Consider the following 21082-nt stretch of genomic DNA (forward strand, 5'->3'; position numbering starts at 1 on the left):
CACAGTGAAATATCACCTCACACCTGTTAAGATGTCTATTATTAAAAAAAAAAAAAAAAAAAAAAGAGGTAAGTGTTGGCAAGGATGTGAAGAAACTGGAGCTCTTGTCCTCTGTCAGTGAGAATATAAAATGGTGTGGCCTTTACGAAAAACAGTATGAATATTACTAAAAAAATTTTTTTAAAAGAATTACCATTATGATTCAGCAATCCCACTTCTGGATATTTATCCAAGAGTTGAAATCAGGGTCTCAAAGGGATTTGCAGCCACATTCATTGCAGCATTATTCACAATAGCCCAGATGTGGAAACAACCTCAATGTTCATCAGCGAATGACCAGATTAAGAAAATGTGGCATAAACATACATTGAAATATTTTTTGGCCTGAAAAAAGATGGAAATCCTGTCATATGCAACAATATGTGTAAACCTTGAGGACATTAAGCTAAGTAAAACAAGCCAGTCACAAATGGACAAATGCTACATGATTCCACTTACAAGTGGTATGCATCTAAAGTAGCAAGCTTGTAGAAACAGAGAACAGGAGAAAAAAAAAAAAAAAAGAAACAGAGAACAGAATAGTGTTTGTCAGAGACTGGAAGTAGGAGGAAATGAGGAGTTGCTATTCAATGGATATAAAGTCTCCGCTATGCAAAACGAGTAAGATCTACAGATCTAATATACAACATGTGTCTATAGTTAAGTATATATTGTACAATCAAAAATTTAAGAGGGTAGATCTCATGTTAAATGTTCTTACTAAAAAGAGAAAAAAAAATGATAGATTAATTTTTAAAATAAATATTCAATGTATCTAAGTGTAATTCATTTGCTTCAAGAAAATTACTGAAGAAAACTAAGAACTTATTAAGCAACTGATAAGGTTTGGCTATGTCCCCACCCAAATCTTGTTAACAATTGTAATCCAAATTGTAATTCCCATGTGTTGAGGGAGGGTCCTGGTAGGAGATGAGTGGATTATAAGGGCAGTTCCCCCATGCTGTTTTTGTGATAGTGGGTGAGTTCTCATGGGATCTTACGGTTTTATAAGGCAGTTTTCCCTACTCTTACGTACTGTCCCTCCTGCCATCATGTAAGATGTACCTGCTTCGTCTTCCACCATGATGCTAAGTTTCCTGAGGCCTCCCCAAACATGCAGAACTATGAGTCAATTAAAACTCTTTCCTTTATAAATTATCCAGTCTTGGGTATTTCTTTACAGCAGTGTGAAAATGAACTAATACAGCAACAAATTCAGAGTAACTCATTGCTTCAATAAAATTACTTAAGTGAGCTAAATAACTTATTAAGCAACTCTAAGTACATGAAGAAAGAAATTAGACTCCAGGTAACTTTTCCTTCTTAAAACAGAATAAATAATGGCTACCATTGGACAGAGAAACATAAGAAAATATGTGCCAGTGAAATACTTTGGCCCTAGAATATTTCTTGAGACAGTAAACTAAGATAATGGGAAGACTACAGGTTTTAGAACCAGAAATATGTGAGTTCAAAATATCAATTATTTTATTTATTAACAGTAATTTAGATGACACTACATGTCAGGAACTGTTGTAAGTGTACTACAAATATTAACACATATGGTAACTCATTTAATCCTCCCAATAACCTCATGAGGTAAGTACCGTTATGACCCTCTCTTTACAGATTAGATGACGAAACCAAGATCCATGATGACTACATAACTTGACAAAGCTCAAACAGCCAGTAAGTGACAGAGCTATAATTTGAACCTAAGTAGTTTGGTGACAGAGTTCGTGCCCCTGGGTCAATAATTTAGTCTCTAGGAGTCTCAGATTCATCTGTAAAACTCAATTAAAGCAGTGAATTATCAAGCTAAAATGTGGTAATTCTTACAAAGCAGTCAGCCAGTCCAGGACTCAGAACATAGTTGACACTATTTCTACCCTTCCTTTCCCCTGGTGAGCGATTGGAGGACTACGGTAATGGCAAGATGCTACGTTTGGCCCTAAGTGATGATGTCATGAATTTAAAAGAAGGTTCTAGTACAATCCAGAGTAGAATACAAATGTATATGAATATGCATTAAGGAACATGTTAATTCAGAATTTGCTACTATTAAATTAGAAACTCAGTGGGATATGACATTCTTAACGAGTACAGCAGTATAAAAATTATTCTTTTAATTTCAACATTTCCCAATGTCAAAACAACAGTAGAGAAACATGTATAAATAGATCTAGACCAAGTAAAAGCCTAACTGTACTGTTACCTGCAGCCAACATTTTCATTAGAAATGCAAAGATGAAAAGCATCTCTGAATTGTGCTGTCTATATTCATTAGACACTCCAACAAAGCTGTTAGCCATCACCTCGCTCAAGAGGTAAATCCTGACATAATGAATCTGAATCTTTTTTTAGGAAACCACTGACACCCTACACTCATCCTAGTCAGTGTGGCATCCTCTCCTGTATTCCACATAGACATGTGACAGGTAAAATAATCATCTGAGGCAATACTACAAAGGATTATGGCAGGGGGAGTTGGGCTCCTACAGCTAGAAAAATACACTGAGGCTAAGGTGCCAAAACAGATATAAAAATGATCATTATTTTAGAGGCAATACCACAGAAAACCAAAATTATTTCCAGCAGGTAAAAATAAGAAAGTTCCCTTTCAGAAATGAATGTTCCTCCACAATGGGAGGAGAAAATCTTACTGTCTGTGAGAGCTTTGACAAGTTACTTAACTTTTCCATCCCTCAGTTTTATCCATAACTCACAAAGTTGTTATGAAGATCAAATAATGAACACATGTAATAACACTCAGGACAGTGCTCAGCACATTAAAAATGTTATCATTATACACAACCATCATTATTGTCATCATCTACCAGAAACTAGTTCATTTCAGTCTCACATACTTCCATAGGTTCATCATTTTCCAATATTACTGATGACATCACTTCTTAAAGCTCGTTTTATTTTGTAACCCACCTATTCTCTAAACAATATTTTTCTAGTTAATAATTTAAAACTGCTCTTTTCCAACTAAATGCAACATAATCTTGAGATAATCTCAGATAAGCCATTCTCAGTATCTGCCAATCCCTCACACTGAAAACTTATCAAAAATATTTCATGTGCTCCAACATAGAAATGAAAGATATTTGTTGTTCATTTCATTTTAATTTTTTGCTCAATTTTTTGCATCTTTTAATTGCCAGCATGTCAGTTAACCAATCAATATAATAAATTAAGTTTTCATGTTACTTTTTCCCCTTTATCTTAGGTAAAGTTTTATCATAAGACTGAACAGTTCAAATCATAGAAATGAAAAATCACATGAATACACAAAAGCCTGTCATATTTCTCCAGGTGATAAAATTAAGTTCAAAATAACGTATGTATTATGAAAGTTACAACATACCTATTAAATAAGATGGTCTCATTACTTACTGGTTCTTTGCTTTCTTAAAAGAATCATTAAGCAAAGAACCTAAAACAGTAACCCAAATAAAACACAAAGACAGTCTGCTGTGATGAAAGCTCAGAATACCAATCTGAAAAACAAGAACTAAGGCTCTTCCTACTAACTAGGTATAGGTTATTAGATAAATCCCTTCACATCTTTGGACTCTGGTTTTCTTATCTGTAAAATGAGAAGGTAGATTAAATTAGCTCCAATTTCCTTCCTGTCTAAAAGTCTATATGATTCTACAATTTACTATTTGAAATAAAGTTTAGAATTTGAAATTTTCTCATTTCTGTGATGAAAAGTAGATTTTGCTTATTACCTAATGCCCTCACTAGATGGTGCTATTGGCACAGTTATCTTAGGCTACTTAAGAAACCAGCAGACCATGTTTCCCAAAAGGGCCACTAACAGACTTTGGGGGTTACTCACAGTGAGCGCTTTCCAAGCCACTGCAGAATATTTATTACCCCTGTTCCTCTCCCATTAAACACTCATAATTCCCCACACCACCCCAATCACTGTGACAATCAAAAACAATCATACACAATGTCATCCTAGAAGGCTACCCCAGTTCAGAACTACTAAAAGAAAATCAGTTTTCTTTTTCAAACTTAAGAAATTGTCATGAAAAAACTAAAACCGATAGCTTAGTTGCTTGTGAAATTTTTTAGATTTTCTATAATGACTGTAAAGTGTCAAAAGCTCTTTACAGTGACAAACAAATATTCATATCCCCAAAAATCAAATGCTTAACACGACATCTTTTATCAGCTGATAAACGAGCAGCTCCTTATTCTATGCTTAATTTATATGTTGGCCCTACCAGTTATTACTAACTCTATATTAATCATTCTGATAATTTATATGACAAATTAAATGCTTTCCAAATGAAAAATTAAAAGTACTCCTATAAAAATGTAAATATGCAAAATAAAATCACTCATAGCCAATAGCAGAGGAGCGGCAGGGAACCCTAGAAAGTGGGCTGTCTACTTTGAAAGAGGCTTCATGAGTAACATACAGAGATATATTTTATACATAGAATTGCCAAGACTTGATGAAAAAATTAAATGTGAACGATAAAGAAGAAGGAAGAACTAAGGAGGACTCCAGGTTTTTGCCTAAAGCAACTGAATAGAGGGTAGTGTATTTATTGGGAAAAGGAAGACCAGAAGAAAAACATGTGAGAAGAAATGAAGAATTTAATATTGAACATACTGGGTTTGAGACACTGTATTTGTGAAATAAAGAGGAGATAGCAGTCATCTGAAGATAAATGATTAAAAGACAGGAGCTCTCTGAATTTTAATTATATTAAGTGTATGAGATAGGTCCAAGTACTGTTCCTATCCTACAGATGAGGAAAGTTCAAACACAAAAGGAATAAATAACTTGATATTCACACAGCTAGTACTTTCTCTAGAGCAGATTCTCAAACTTAGGCAGTATAGTTCTAGAGTTCATGCATTATCTCTACACTTATTGCTTGCTTCTTTGGCAATTGCTTAATCACCCCACACTACAGAGACCCCAGAAAGATATAGTATTTGACATCCAAGAAAGAAGGGTGGAGGTATAAGGTTCGTTAACGGAGAATTTTTAAAAGTCTCCACAGTGAATGGGAAAACCCTACTACTCCCTTTTCCACTGCCAGTCCTCAAACAATGACAAACCAATGTTTTTTGCTTATTTTTCATTTTTGTGGGCACTTAGCAGTTAATAAATTTATGGATTACATAAGCTATTTTGATATAGACATGAAATGTATAGTAATCACATCAGGGTAAATGGGATATCCAACAGCCAATTTTTACAGAATTCATCTGCAGACATTTAAACAACCACAGAGAAAAGGCCAATATATATTCTATGGGAAGGTTCCCCAAAGAAAGGGCTAGATCACTGTCCTATAATCTCACAGTAGAGCTCATCATCCCAGCCTATGCAAACTCAGCTCAGGCTCTGAATGAGTGAAGATATCTGCTATGCTCTAAGTGACCACTGGACTACAGGGAGAATGCTTCTGATGTATATATATACCCATATATCATTCAGAGCCAACAGAACTGTCTGTATGAAATATCCAGCATTCAATCAAAAATAAGCAACCAAGCCAAGAAACAAGACCAAAGGCAAAAAGAGACAAGATAAACAGACCCAGAGATAATACAGATACTAGAATTAACATGAATTAAAAAATATATATATGATTAACATATTCAAAAAATATAAACAAAGAAACATAATGACAAACATGGAGAATTTCCCCAGAGAATTGAAATTTATAAAAGAAAATCAAAGGGACATTCTAGAATGAAATGACAAAGTAACTAAAATTTAAGACTCAAATATGAATTTAATGTAGAGCAAATACAGCTAAAAATAAGCTTCATGAACTTCAAGACAGGTAGTAGAAAACATACATGCTGATACGTGGGCAGACCATTAGCCTACCGCATGTTCTCACTCATAAGTGGGAGCTAAACATTGACTCCCCATGGACATAAAGATGAGAAAAGACACTGGAGACTACTAGAGGGAGGAGGGCAAGAGGGGAGCAAGGGTTGAAAAACCACCTATTGGGTACTATGCTCACTATCTGGGGGACAGGATCATTTGTATACCAAACCTCAGCAACAAGCAATTTACCCATGTAATAGACCTGCATATGTACCCTGAAACCTAAAAGTCGAAAAAAATAAAAAATAAAATAGCAAGTCACAGAATCAAATAAAATATTTGCAACACACATATCTGACAAAGAACTTGTACCTAGCACATGTGAAAAACTCTTACGACTCAAGAATAAGAACACAAACATCTTTGCCCAATTTGAAAATGGGAAAAATACCTGAGAAGATAATTCACAAAGGAATATAAACGAAGAGCCAACAGACACATAAAAATGTTCCATATTATTAATTATAAATAAGAAATACAAATTAAATAGACTAATTTTTCCCCCAAAAAGGCAAAGATAAAAACAACAATAATGTTCTGCTTACAAGGTATACACACATAAGAACACAGAAAGTTTAAAAATAAGAGAATATTGAAGATTTATCATGCAAGCACTAACTAAAAAAAGGCTGAAATAACAATACTAAAAGAAAAAAGTGGACATCAGACAATAAGTATTACTAGAGATAGTGATTTTATATTGAGAAAAGGATCAATCCACTAGGAAAATCTAACAATCCTAAGTACGTACACTAACGATACTTTTAAGATGTACAAGGCAAAAATTGGTAGCACTAAAAGGAAAAAAAGAAAAATCTACAACCATAGTGAAATACTAACAAACCTCTCTTGATAACTACAGAAAAAGGGAAAAAAATTTCAGCAAGAACATAGAAGATCTGAAACAACAAAATCAACAAACTTGAAAAACCTGATATCTATAGACCACTGCACCCACAATGGCAGGATTCACTTTCAAGTGCACATCATTTCAACAAAATTAATCACATACTGAGCCACAAAGCAATATCCAACAATTTTCAAAGGATTACAATAATTCAGTGTACTATCCAATCAGAGTGTAATTAAGCCAAAAATCGAAAACAAAAGTTAACTTTAAAATCATCAAATGTTCAAAAACTAAGCCACATACTTCTAAATAACCCATGAGTCCAGGAAGAAACCACAGTGAATATAAGAATACATTTTAAACTGAAGAAAAAATAACATATCACCACTTGCAACATGACAAGTAAAGATGCTCTCAAAGGAAAACGTATGGCCTTAAATGTATGTACTAGAAGAAAAGCAAGAGTTTAAAACAAATGATGGTAGTATTCATCTTACGTTAGGGAAAGAGCAATGTATAAAACCCCAAAAACGAATGCAGAATAATGGGGGGGGAAAAAAAAAACCATGGTAACTGACATAACAGAAAACAATTATATAATAGAAAATACAGGAAAACCCAAAAGATGGTTTTGAAAAGATTAATGAAAGTGATAAACTCTAGCAAAAAAAAGACACAGATCACCAATATTAACAGAAGAGACATTTAAAAGATATATGTAAAATGCAGGCATTCTTCAGACATTAAAATATAACAATATATTAAAAAAAACTTTATGCCAATTTTGAAAATTTAAACAAAAATTCCTAGAAAAACTACAAACACTGACACAAGATATAGAAAAATCTGAATAGTTCTTTATATATGAAAGAGACTGAGGCCATAATTAAAGACAAACTCACAGAGAAATCTTCAGGCCCATATGGCTTTACCCAGGCATTCTCCAAACATTTAAAAAGTAAATACAGCTAATCTTACAAAAACTCCTCTGGGGTAGAGAAAATGAAGAACACTCCCTAATCAATTTTATAAGGACAGCATAACTTTGATTCCAAAACCAGACAGGATATTACAAGAAAAGAAAATTCTAGGCCACTATCTCCTGTGGACATAGAGGTAACATTCTAAACTAAGCATTAAACCAATCCTAGCATTATATCAAAGGATAATTGACAAAATTGAGTTTATTTCTCCAAAAAAGCAACTTAACTTCAAAAAAAAATTAATGTAATTTGCCATATTAACAGATTAAAGAAGAAAAATCATATAATCATTTCAATAAATGCAGAAAATGCAGGAGGAGAGAGAACATCAGGAAGAAGAGCTAATGGATGCTGGGTTTAATACCTTCGTGATCTGTGCAGCAAACTACCATGGCACACATTTATCTATATAACATACCTGCACATCTGCACATGTACCATGGAACTTGAAAGTTGAAGAAAAAAATGTAGAAAATGCATTTGATAAAATTTAATATACAGACACAATTTTTAAAAATCTTAGGATATTAGAAATGGAAGAGAAACTCTTTAGATAAAAAGTATCTACAAAAAGCTTACAACAAACATCATAATGGTGAAATACTGAATGCTTTCTTTCCCCTAAGATCAGGAAGAAACAAAGTTGCCCACCAATGACTTTGTACTCAAGTTTTTCACTATTGCAATAAGGCAAAAAAAAAAAAAAAAGTAGTTGACTCTTGAACAACACAGAGGTTATAGGCACTGACCCCTCTGTGCAGTCAAAAATCCACATACAACAAAAACCTAACTATTAATAGCCTACTGTTGACCTTGCCAGTAACACAGTAAATTAACATGATTTGTATGTTATATGTGTTATATACTGTATTCTTACAATAAAGATAGAGAAAAGAAAATATTAAGAAAGCCATAAGGAAGAGAAAATATATTTACTATTCATTAAGTAGAAGTGGACCATCATGTCTCCAACCTTGTCTTCACATTTAGTAGACTGAGAAGGGGAAGAGGAGAGTTGATCTTGTGGTCTCAGGGGTGGCAGAGGTAGAATGGGAGACAGGAGAGGCAGGCACACTTAGTGTAACATAATGGAAATACTTTGTAATTTTTGTCGTAAAATAAGTCAAAAGTAGTCTTGAATAATCAGAATCCTTCTGCTAGATTGTCTAATGTCAATTTGTTTTCTGGCACTACTATGTCTTTTTTACCTAGCACCATTTTGGAAGCACACATCTCCATCAAGTCATCTGCTGTTAATTTCTCTGATATGGTGTCTATTTGCTCTTGAATTTCTCCAAGATCTGTATCTTGAAACCCTTCCCTCCCCACCTTTTTTGTCATATCCATAATCTTTTCACCATTTCCTTGACTGGCTCTGTGTAGTCACACACAACATCTGGACAGTTTGCTTCATCAATGATTTATTTTAGGTTTGATGGCTTTCATGGCTTTTTCTATAACAATGATGGAATCTTAAATGGTGTAATCTTTACAGACTTTCATGATGTTCTATTGGGGTTCCCTTCCACAGCACTGACAATCTTTTCCATAAATTACCCTGTTGTATGACACATAAAGGACCTTATGGCCCTCTGATCAGAGACTCAATTAGGAATGCTATGTTTGGGGGCAAGCAGACCACTTAGATGTTTTCAGTGTTGAACTCATGGGGTTCTAGGTGGCCAGAGGCATTGAGAATATAAGAAGAAATGGCAGTCCTTACTGGCAAGATGCTTCTTGACTTTAGAACAAAGCATGGATGGCCCCAATCCAGAAAAAGTGTTCTCACTGCGTAGCAGGCCTTTTTATTATACAACCAAAAGACTGGCAACTGGTATAATCTTTTTCCTTAGAGGCTCAGGGGTACCAGCTTTATAGATTAGGAAAGTACTTGGAAATCCAACTCCATTTCCACAGAGTTAGCACATCCCTTTCCACCTTAAATCTTGATGCTCACTTCTCTTCCTTACTAATAAATGTCCTTTGTGGCATTATCTTTTTTCTAGAATAGGACACTTTCACCTGCATTAAAAACCTGTTCAGGCAGATATTCTTTCTTCTCAATGATTTTCTTAAAGCATCTGGAAACACACCTGTTGCCTCTTGGTCAGAAGAAGCTGCTTCTCCTGTTATCTTGACATTTTCAAGTCAAATCTCTAAAACTATCAAACCATCCTTCGCTGACATTAAATTCTCCAGCTTTAGATCTTGCATCTTCCTGTTTTAAGTTGTAATGTAGTGACTGCTTTTTCTTGAATCATATTAGAGTCTATATACAAGCCTTTCTTACAGCAATCCTGCACCCACATAAAAGGTACATTTTCTACACAAGATAGAGACTTTTGCAAAAAGTGCAAGGTTTTCATGCTTTCTGGCATAGCTGCAGCTATGACTTCATAAATTTTCTTTTCTTTTATTCAATGGTCCTTACTCTGGATTCATTTATTTTGAAATGGTAGGCAACCACAGCTGCACAGCTCAACCTATAGTATATACCAAGCAACTCAACTTTTTCTTGTAATGTCATGAGTTTACTTCTTGGAAGCATTTCCAGTATCACTAGCAGCAACTCATATGGGTTATTCAAGATATTTACAGCATTGCACTAAACACGATGAAAAATATGCAAGAGTTGTAAGAGACCATTTACTGAGATACTCAATTCTTTGGAAAGAAAGCTGCTCATATGGAGATGATTAGCATCTCGTGGTGTTTTAAGCAGATATTCACAACACTTGAGATCACTGCAATAGCAACAGGAAGTAAATACAAAATTATAAGAGCAGTGCAATAGGTACTACAGTTAATACTATGTAGTTATGATTTAATACTGCATCTTTACACTTGTTTACATTTCTCCCAACTGCAAACAGCGCTATGTATGGTCCACGTATGCACACATTTTGATAAATTTTCTTAAAAGATTTGTATTTTATGGTAGCAAATTATAAAACAGATGAATATATACATGTATTTTATGCATTCATGACATATACCTTTTTCTTAACTTTTTCAATATTTCTAGGCTACGTAGTTCATCTGTTTTTTCAAATTGTTGCAAATTTCCAAAAAACTTTCCAATATATTTATCGAAAAAAAATCCTGTGTATAAGTGGATCTACACAGCTCAAAAACATGCTGTTCAAGAGTCAACTGTATACAGATTGGAAAGGAAGAAATAAAGATTGTTGGGTACAAGGTCAGTTATAAAAATCAATTGTACTTTTTTAAAAGCAGTTTACTTTTAAAAGGACACTATTTATCATGACATCAAACACTTAGCAATAAACCTAATAAGAGATGTGTAATTCCCACACACATAAAAAATTTCAAAACATCGAGAAAAATTAAACATTTAAACAAATGGGAAGATATATCATATTCATGAACTGGAAGAATCAGTATTATAGACCCTAGTCAAGATGTCCCCAAATTAATGTAGAAATGCAATGTAATTCCAATCAAAAAATCATGTGTTTTTCTATGTATGTATCAATTTAATAAGCTGTTCCTAAAATGTATACAGAAATGCAAAGGTACACAGTCAAATCAATTCTGCAGAACAGCACTGGAGGACAGAAGCTTCAGGTTATTGTGATAATATGGTATTGGCTGAAACATAAACAATAGGCAATGGAATGGAATAGTGCATCTAGAAAAATACCCCATGTATACTTCCACCTTTAAGACAAAGAGACACTGATGTCTGATGAAAAAAAGATGACTTTTTCAATGAACAGTGCCGTGTCTATTAGCTATCCATATGCGGAAAAAAAGATGTTGCCCTCTTCTTCATATTATATATTTAAAAAATAACAGTAAAGTTTCTTAGAAATAAAGCAGGAATAACTTACTGAGATAAACAAAGATTTCCTAACCAGAACACAGAACACACTTAACATACAGGAAAAATCTGACAGACTGCAGTACATTAAAATTAGGAAATTAGGCCAGGCACAGTGGCTCACACCTGTAATCCCAGCACTTTGGGAGGCTGAGGCATGCGGATCACAAGGTCAGGAGATTGAGACAGTCCTGGCCAACACGGCGAAACCCTGCCTCTACTAAAAATACAAAAATTAGCTGGGCTATAGCCCCAGCTACTTGGGAGGCTGAGGCAAGGGAATCGCTTGAACCCAGGAGGTGGAGGTTGCAGTGATCCGAGATCGCGCCATTGCACTCCAGCCTGGGTGATGCAGGGAGACTCCATCTCAAAAAAAAAAAAAAAAAAAAGATTAGGAAATTCTTAATACAGACATTCTGTGGCCCTCTTATTTGGGAACTTCTCAGTGTATGCAGTCTGATAATTCCCTTAACCATACTTATTTAACATTTAAAGAACTGCTTTTGCTTTTGTGAAGGAGTAATATCTTGATTTATGAAATTAAATCCATAAAACTTATGAAAGATTCAAATAAAATGATTAATAGTTTTAATAACTACCAGAAACATAACAAAGGATCAAATAAAATTTGAATTTAATATGGGAAGTGGCATTGTTTTCACTCATTTTTTAAAATGCAGTTTTGCTTTTTTAAAATGCAGTGTATATTAAATGCTACACTCAAGTTATCACAGGTGATTAAAAACAGATGCCAAGTGCCCTATTCTGTAGATGGGAGCAAAATCAACTTAAACATAAGTAAAGGCCCAGAGGTGCTCTCTATGGCTGGCAAAAAAAGTCATCTGCCACAACAAAAATAACCTAAATGTCTGGTTCTTCTACTGTTTATTTAAATGGCAGAAACTAAGTTTGCTTAGCCAAGATCATAATTACAACAGAATTAACAAATCTTCAAGTGGGGGAAAACTACCTATCATCTTGTTTACTCAAAAAGCCTCCTTAGGGCGTAGGTTGCAGTGAGCTGAGATCGCACCACTGCACTCCAGCATGGGCGACAGAGTGAGACGCTGTCTCAAAAAAAAAAAAAAAAAAAAAAAAAAAAAAAAGCCTCCTTATTTCAGAGAAGCAAGAAGTAAAACACTGGAGTACTCGAGTAAAATGAAGATAGCATTAGCTTTCCAGGGGGCACAAATGTTAAAAAAGGCCAGAAGGGATAACACATTACATAACCAAATGTTTTAAATTTTCAAGGTATATGTTTTATGTCTATATTCAAAAAATGTATATATGGAAAAAATTATTTCTAATTAAAAAAAACTTTAATAGAACCTAAAAATTATTATAATCTTATGGATTCTGTCTAAGGCATAATACAGCTTCATATATAGAAGGGAATTGAGTATCTTCAGTTATACATTCTTTCAAGGTCCATAATCTTTCAAATTTCTAGATTAACAGAAATTACATACAGGGCTAATACAGTCCAACTCTTATTCTCTGCTCATGCCAAGCATCATTAAAATAACAGACATGTATCTTTTAGCCTGTGAAGGGCACTGTGTATTCTCAACTACTAAACACTTTACCTTTGCAGCAAGCAATAGTCCAATTTTGTCAGCTTCAGCCTCCAATTTTCTGCTGTATGGTCTATTAAACATATACTAAGAAGAAATAGGACAGAAAAGCTCCATTAAGACAATTTATTTGATAACAAAAGGAGTAATAAGGAGAGGTTTTTTAAAAAAGTTTCATGGAGTATCTAGGATAAAATTCTTATACTCTGTCTACTAACATTAAAATAACTCCATGATACAAGATATAAACACAGTCTTTATTTTCTTGATTAGAAATTAATACTTTAAAAACATGATAAGAATAGAAGTCATGCCTACAAATTTCTAGACAGTCTGTAGTATAAGTAATTTACTTCTATTTTTCCAATTATAGTCTCCACCTACTGAGTACAGGATTCACTAAGAAAGCTTATTGATGAAGGCTTTTAATATGGTCAAGGAACATTTTGACCTTGCAGTTTAAAAAGGAAATCAAGAAAATGTAAGTCTATAATAGCCAATGACACTACTAGACAATTTATTTCAGTACGAAAATTAACCATATAGCAGAATGCTCTTTCTTTGATAAATTAACTTAATTTCCTTTTTCTTTTCTAGGTATTGATTATCTGGGAAAATGAAATTTTCTTCTGACTTCAATAAAAAACACATATAGATATAGTAACTTTAATTTTCCTAATTACTTGTATTTATGTGAATGCTTTCCAGTTAAATTCTAATTTTCAGTAAGTACTAAAACTTTGTAGGAGATGAATCAATAGGCAGAACTTTTGAGAAAAGAGCTATTAATTGGGGAAGCAATCTTTCAAAGGTAGCCACATGTCTGTTATGGCCTGAAATAATATAATAAATCTGATATACAGTATGTGACCATTAGAAAGACTTTCTTCCTTTTCAATCGTGTCTGTTTTAGGTTGATAAAGTATATCATATACTGCTTTCAGTCTTCATGACAGGCTACAGGTGCCCCCATCAAGTCTATTCACAGCATATAGATTTAAAACTTTGACTTTAAAAGGAGAAAAACTTAAGTTCAAGTCCTAATACTGCTAACTTATCGTTAACCCTGAGCTAATTGTTTAACCCCACTAAGTCCATTAGTATCTTATGTAACATGGAACTAGTAACAGTGCCAAGCAAACATAGCAGCTCATATTTACTGAGTCCTTACTTTGTGCCAGGTACTGTGCTAAGTGCTTTATATAAATGATTCTAAACCAAGTGTGATTTTGTCCTCCAGGGACATTTATCTAAGTGTTTGGAAATATTTATGACTGCCATAACTGAGGGGAAGGAGAGCTATTGGCATCCAGAGGATGAGAGTCAGAAATGCTACTAAACACCCTACAGTGCACAGGACAACTCCCCTGCAACAAAGAATTATCCAGTCCAAAGTGTCAGTAGTGCTGAGATTGAGAAATCCTGCTTTAAATGTATCACTCAGCCCTCACAACAAATGAGGGTCAGCAATTCCCACTCCCAAATGACTTCACTATCAACATTCTGCTTAGCTCTCCAATCACAGTGAGCAGCTTTTTAGAGAAAAACATCTCCTTGTCACCAAAATTATTGAGGGGACTTGATTTAGGCAAAAAAAATTCAAACAGAATCATTCCTACTTTATTCTCATTTTAGAATTACAGTGAAGTAGCAGAATTTATCAAGTATTTCAAGAAAGAAACAGCTACATGTTATCTTTCTTATGATCAACTCTGCTGATTCCATTACAGAAAAAGCAATCTATAGATAGATGGGGAAAACAACTACATTAATTCTTTTAATTTCCCGGCAGGTCAGTGACAGAAACAGAATTCAAAATATGAGGTCCTATGACCTACGCAATAGCCATTCTTTTGCTTTCTCTTTAAGAACCTTTACTTCAATATAAATGAACCAAATGATACGGTAATAGTGAATAACAGACTTAGTTATCCAGTCTCTAAAAGTTTGTCTCACTGAATTTTGCACATTAGATTTAAACAGCACCCAGATGGCACTCTGATGGGTGCTCCACAAATCATTAAATAAACAAATAACAGACTGTTCCTAAACCACCAAACCTCCCGGGACAAGAGGAAATATTCAAAGATGTAAAATAAAATAATCATAGTTAACAAATTAGTTATAAAGACAGCAAATCTACTTTCAGTAGTACGGTGTTTTGAACAAAATGAAGCACTTAATAAATTTTTGAGATGATTATTATATATAAGCACTAAAAACAAAAGTTAACAAACACGTAGTAAGACTTTCCTTTCAATACTTACAAAGCAATGATAGTTTAACAGAGTAAGAAGGAAGGAAGGGTGGTAAAACGGCTTTAGCCAATTCTGTGCCCATTAAAGTTCAAAGGTTTTACTAGAGCCCCATCAAAATGCAAATATAGTTGGCTCTCCATATCTGTGGATTATGCATCCAGTGGATTCAATCAATTTGGATAGAAAATATTTACAAAAACAATAAAAAACTACAAAAAACAAAAATATATATAGTTAAATAACTATTTACACATTTACATTGAATTACAAGTAATCAAGGGGTAACTTAAAGTATCTGAGAGGATGTGCATAGTCACATGCACATGCATGCCACTTTTTATCAAGGACTTGAGCGTACTCAGATTTCAGTATCCACGAGAACTACTGTATACCAAGGGATGGCTGAATTTGGGGGTTGGGGAGTCATTCATTTACTACGAAAGGAAGGGTCAGTGACTGCGTTTTTCTCTCTGCAAAACCAATAAATATATTTTAAAAAATTACACTAGCCACAATTTTCCAAGCCCCTCTAACTCATCCATGCCCATCATTTGAGAGATGTTGCTCTCCTTAATTTAAATATTCATACGTAAGAATATCCCCCCCAAAATGAGAAAACATAAGACACTAAAAATTAGTACCTGTATTTCAAAGTAAAATGGAAAAACATCTCTAGATTTGCTGCTTTAGAACAGTATTAAAATATCCTCACCACAGGCTATGATGAACTCAAGTTACTGTCTCAGACCTACCTCTTGCAATTTAGACTGTATCCACTGGCCCAAAAGGGCCAAACTATCTCGAGGACAAATGGCCCAAATCATCGTGAGGAAAATCATACCTAGGAAATCCAATAAATGAACCATGCCAGCCTTTTCTGCCTGAGAATAATGGAAATAATAACAATTACATTTCATACATCAAGATAGTGTATGCTTACATTTTCTAGTTCATTATGTGTTATAATTACCTGACCTCCACCTAAGACTGAGAGTTCTCTTTTTTTTTTCTTTTGCTTATTCTTTCCTGGTCTGTTTTTCACTTCCTTTGTTTACTTATATACCTATTCATTCATTTAACTACTATCTACTGAGCCACTTACTATTAGTCAGATATTACCCTGAATTTTCTTATATTAAGAAGCATAACCTTGTGAAATAGGTACAATCATCCCTATATTTATAATAATGAAACTGAGACAGAAGTTAAAAGAGTTGCCCAAATTCACACAGTTATTACTAAAGAACCAGAAATCAAACCCAGTCAGTTTTAGTTTTTAATTTATTTGCATCACTTAAAAAAAATCAAATACATGTTTTATTTTACTAATTTTTTGGATAAAGATTAAACACTACCTAACATATGAAATACTTACAACAAAAAAAAACTCAGAAAAAGACTGGAAGTTTATTTTAAATAAAGGTATTCTGGTCTTCAAGACCTAATATATGAAACATTATTCATTTATACAAGTTTGTAATTTTTAAGTCTAATATTTCTCATGAGAGAATTGGGTTCTATGAATTTCTATATGTACTTATATTAGTTACCAAAAAAGATTTTTCATAAAATAGTTGTTGTGAGTAGTAATATCTAAATATAAGTTTAATGAACTGGATTGTTCATGATTTGCCATTAAAGTTGATGAGTAAATGTTACTGTTGTAAATGCTAATGATTATCAGCTGAAACTGATAAAATAGCAGTCCTTACTTGAAAGTATGAAAAATGCCTGAAAACTAAAAACAATGACTTAGAATATTGTCCCTTAACAAATCCTGTGCCCTCACAAAACATACTTCACCTCATTATATGTGTCTCATTACTTTGCCTCAAAACACAACTGTGTTTTGAAAAACAATTACGAAATTATTTCAACATGAGAAAGTGAAACTCAAAATAAGTCATTATAGAAGAGAAAGCTCTTGTTATTAAAGAATATAATTGCTATTACACAGTCTTAGAAAACTAGAAATACACACAAAAAAACCTGTATTTGTAGAATGAAGAAAACCTAAAAGCCTAGATAAAATAAAAATTGAGACTCCCAAAAGAGAAAATCTAGTGCTGACAATATTTCAGATCTCTGCAAAAACATATTAATAACTATTTTCCATTTTAAGGCTGCTGTTTGCTTTTTACATCTCATCTATTGTTCCTGCACTGATAGAGATGACAATACACTGAATATGAGGCACTGAACTAGATGCCTGAAAATCAAATGGACTGAATGGTACCACCTTTTCAATGCTAAAATGGACAAAACTGATTGATTTTGCAGTTATGAAGCCATTACTTGAAAGATATTAGAGTGCATATAACAACACTATTTCTACTGCTTAGTGTATACTTGTTTAAGAAAAAAAGATTTTTTTTCTTTTTTTTTCTTTGAGACAGTGTCTCACTCTGTCACCCAGGTTGGAGTGCAGTGGTGCAATCATGGCTCACTGTAGCCTTGCTCTCCCAGGCTCAAGCAATCCTCCTGCCTCAGGCTCCAGAGCAGCTGGAACTACAGGCATGAGCCATCATGCTCAGCTAATTTTTAAATTTTTTTTATACAGACAGAGTCTATGTTGCCCTGGCCAGTCTCAAACTCCTGGGTTCAAGCAATCCTCCTGCCTCAGTCTCCAAAAGTGCTGGGATTATAGGTAAGCCACTACGCATAGTCAAGAAAAAATGTCTTACAAGAAATAAAGGAGATAATTACTCTTGATGCTTCAGAAAAACACCTCATCTTATTACTACCCTAAGGAATAGGTAGAATTTCGGATGACTTTTAGGAGGATTAGAATCATTATCATTTCCATTTGAAGTTGTTAACGTTACTTGTATTTCTGATTTCGCATTTCAGTCATTTCACTATTTACCTTTGCGTTTACAATTTTAAAAAATACTTCTAATGTAGACAAAAGAGCCATTCACATTTTTAAATGAGTAACAATTTAAAAATGTGTGAAACAGATGTGTTATTTCCTTCAACTCATATCAAGATGAACAGACATCTATTCACAGGAGCATACATCAATTCGAATTCTATGATCTATAAGAAAAATGCTGCCAAAAACCAGGGAGCTATGGTGAAAGGAAGAAACCCTGGACTAACATACAGAAGACCCAGGTTCAAGTCCCAATTCAGTTACTTTGTCAGGTTAGTCATGTTACTAAGTCTTTCTAAACATTAGTTTTCTCTTATATAAAATAGTAATAATAAATACACACCTCATTAGGTATTAAAATGAATGAGAAGCTTCTCATTACGAATGAGAAGCTACATATACTAAAAAGCCCAGTAAACTGTAAAACAGCAAGGTATCATTATTACTCTGCATTAATTATACATGACACATCATTCTAGACATTTTCAATGATGCTCCAAGCTATCCTCTGAGAATGAATAAGAAAAGATGATTTACCCATTTAAATACTATTATCACTTCCCCACAATTAATTTTCTGACTAGATTACAAGTATATTAATAATTATAGAAAGTTTAAAATTTAATTTGAAATAATTAGGGGTTGAGAATAATTACTTTTTAGCAAAAGAGAGAGGTGATAAAAATAGTATTTAAGAGAAATTTAATTATTCAGTATCAAATACTAAAAACCATAAAAATTCTCAAAATTAGTCAAACCCATTTTTTCAAGTAGCAGATTACGGCAATTCCTCAAAACTAAAATTCCACCATTTAAAAAAAAAAAATGAAAAAAAATCAATTCTTTAAAAGATTTAACTTGTTAACTTCAGAGCAGTTTTTCCAAACCTGAACATTCATTTTAGGTACTTACAGCATGCCCAAGTACTGCATGTGCTATTTCATGGCCCAGAAGGAAAGAAAGTTGATGAATATCGGTTACACTATTTAAAAATCCAGTGAAAACAAACATTTGTCCATTCTGCACCACAAAGAAAATAATATAAGCAATTAGAAGATAATAAAAAATAAGGACAATAAATTTAACAATTACAATGAGTTTGAGAACATTTACTTACTGGAAGCACAAAGGCATTAATAACTGGGGAATCAACCACATGAACAGTCCAATTGATCTGAGAGATCCCTGGAACATCTTTATTGGATTCAATTAGATGACAAAGCACTTCTTTAACAGCCAGGTATCGGGCATCTTTCTCAGTCAGCATATGATTTTTAAATTCTTCCATCCACTGAAAGATTAAAAATCACTTCTTATTTCAAAAGAGCACTACAAAATGTTTACTCTGCTTCACGGAAAGTTACATGGCTACTTATTGTTAAACATTGTAACTTTCAATTATATAAAAGTCTGCACATGCCAGGCGCGGTGGCTCAAGCCTGTAATCCCAGCACTTTGGGAGGCCGAGGCGGGTGGATCACGAGGTCAAGAGATCGAGACCATCCTGGTCAACATGGTGAAACCCCGTCTCTACTAAAAATACAAAAAATTAGCTGGGCATGGTGGTGCGTGCCTGTAATCCCAGCTACTCAGGAGGCGGAGGCAGGAGAATTGCCTGAGCCCAGGAGGCGGAGGTTGCGGTGAGCCGAGATCGGGCCATTGCACTCCAGCCTGGGTAACAAGAGCGAAACTCCGTCTCAAAAAAAAAAAAAAAAAAAAAAAAAAGTCTGCACATATTAAGCACTCAAATTTCTCACATCTGAATTATTCATGCAAAGGCAATGTGGGTTCTGACAAAGGAATAAATTCTAATACTAAGATTTTTTATGGATTGAATACATTGACATCAAAATTTCACTCTTTTGATTAACCTTCAAATGCATACTTAAGTATTATTTCTACTTTCCTAAATATTTTAGAAAACACTGCCTAGGCCAGGCAAATGGCTCATGCCTGTAATCCCAGTACTAAGGGAGGCCAAAGCAGGAGGATCACCTGAGCTCAACACCAGCCTGGGCAACATAGTGAAACTCCATCTCTACCAAAAACACGAAACATTAGACAGGCGTGGTGGCATGCACCTGTGTTCCCAGCTGCATGGGAGGCTGGTGGGAGGATCGCTTGAGCCTGGGAGGCAGAGGTTGCAGTAAGCTGAGATCTCACCACTGCACTCCAACACTAACCTGGGGGACAGGGTAAGACCCCATATCAAAAAAAAAAAAAAAAAAAAAACCCTGCGTAGAGAACCTAAGATCTCATCTAAGTAAAATATACAAGAAAATTACATTCACAATGTATTAAACAGAAAAACACTTTATACTTAAAAAGAAAGTTAAACTTTTACCAAAATAGGTATTTCATTAATTTTAAGGTGTTTTATTCACACAAGTTGAAATTACTGAAATCTCAGAACTAATGAGCATATCACTGTCTCTACATGATGTTGATTAAAACTAGCCACCATAGAAGATACTTTTTCTGAAGTTATATTAATGAGAGCTCTTTCAAACATACTGAGCAAACTACAAATGTTCTGAAATATTACTTTAACATTCATAAAATGTATACTTTCTTTCACTTAAGAATCAACAAGTGGCTGGGCACGGTGGCTTACACCTGTAATACCAGCACTCTGGGAGGCCGAGGCGGGTGGATCACGAGTTCAGGAGATGGAGACCATCCCACCCAACATGATAAAACCCTGTCTCTACTAAAAATATAAAAATTAGCCAGGCGTGGTGGCGCATGCCTGTAGTCTCAGCTACTTGGAAGACTGAG

The 21082-nt window shown here is 34.1% G+C and overlaps 1 protein-coding gene across 20 annotated transcripts in view; it reads right to left on the bottom strand.

Annotated features, from left to right (window-relative positions):
• The window catches only part of OMA1 (OMA1 zinc metallopeptidase), a 78460-nt gene that overhangs the window by 45536 nt on the left and 11842 nt on the right, over nucleotides 1-21082 (bottom strand). For 17 of the 20 annotated variants that reach the window (XR_012512425.1, XR_012512424.1, XR_012512423.1 and 14 more), the window contains 5 exons: nucleotides 19422-19595; nucleotides 19217-19324; nucleotides 16182-16310; nucleotides 13184-13258; nucleotides 11724-11963 (listed from right to left, as the gene is read on the bottom strand). Coding sequence is in view for 15 of the 20 variants with exons in the window: in XM_074380896.1 (XP_074236997.1) it covers nucleotides 11724-11963; nucleotides 13184-13258; nucleotides 16182-16310; nucleotides 19217-19324; nucleotides 19422-19595 (726 nt within the window). In the remaining 5 variants the exon portion in view is untranslated. Of the gene's footprint in view, nucleotides 1-8689; nucleotides 11964-13183; nucleotides 13259-16181; nucleotides 16311-19216; nucleotides 19325-19421; nucleotides 19596-21082 lie in introns of all 20 variants that reach the window. The other 3 variants (XM_074380897.1, XM_039474324.2, XR_012512427.1) reach the window with 2 other exon arrangements.

This window comes from Saimiri boliviensis, chromosome 11 (assembly GCF_048565385.1).
Source record: "Saimiri boliviensis isolate mSaiBol1 chromosome 11, mSaiBol1.pri, whole genome shotgun sequence".
Classification (NCBI taxonomy): domain Eukaryota; kingdom Metazoa; phylum Chordata; class Mammalia; order Primates; family Cebidae; genus Saimiri; species Saimiri boliviensis.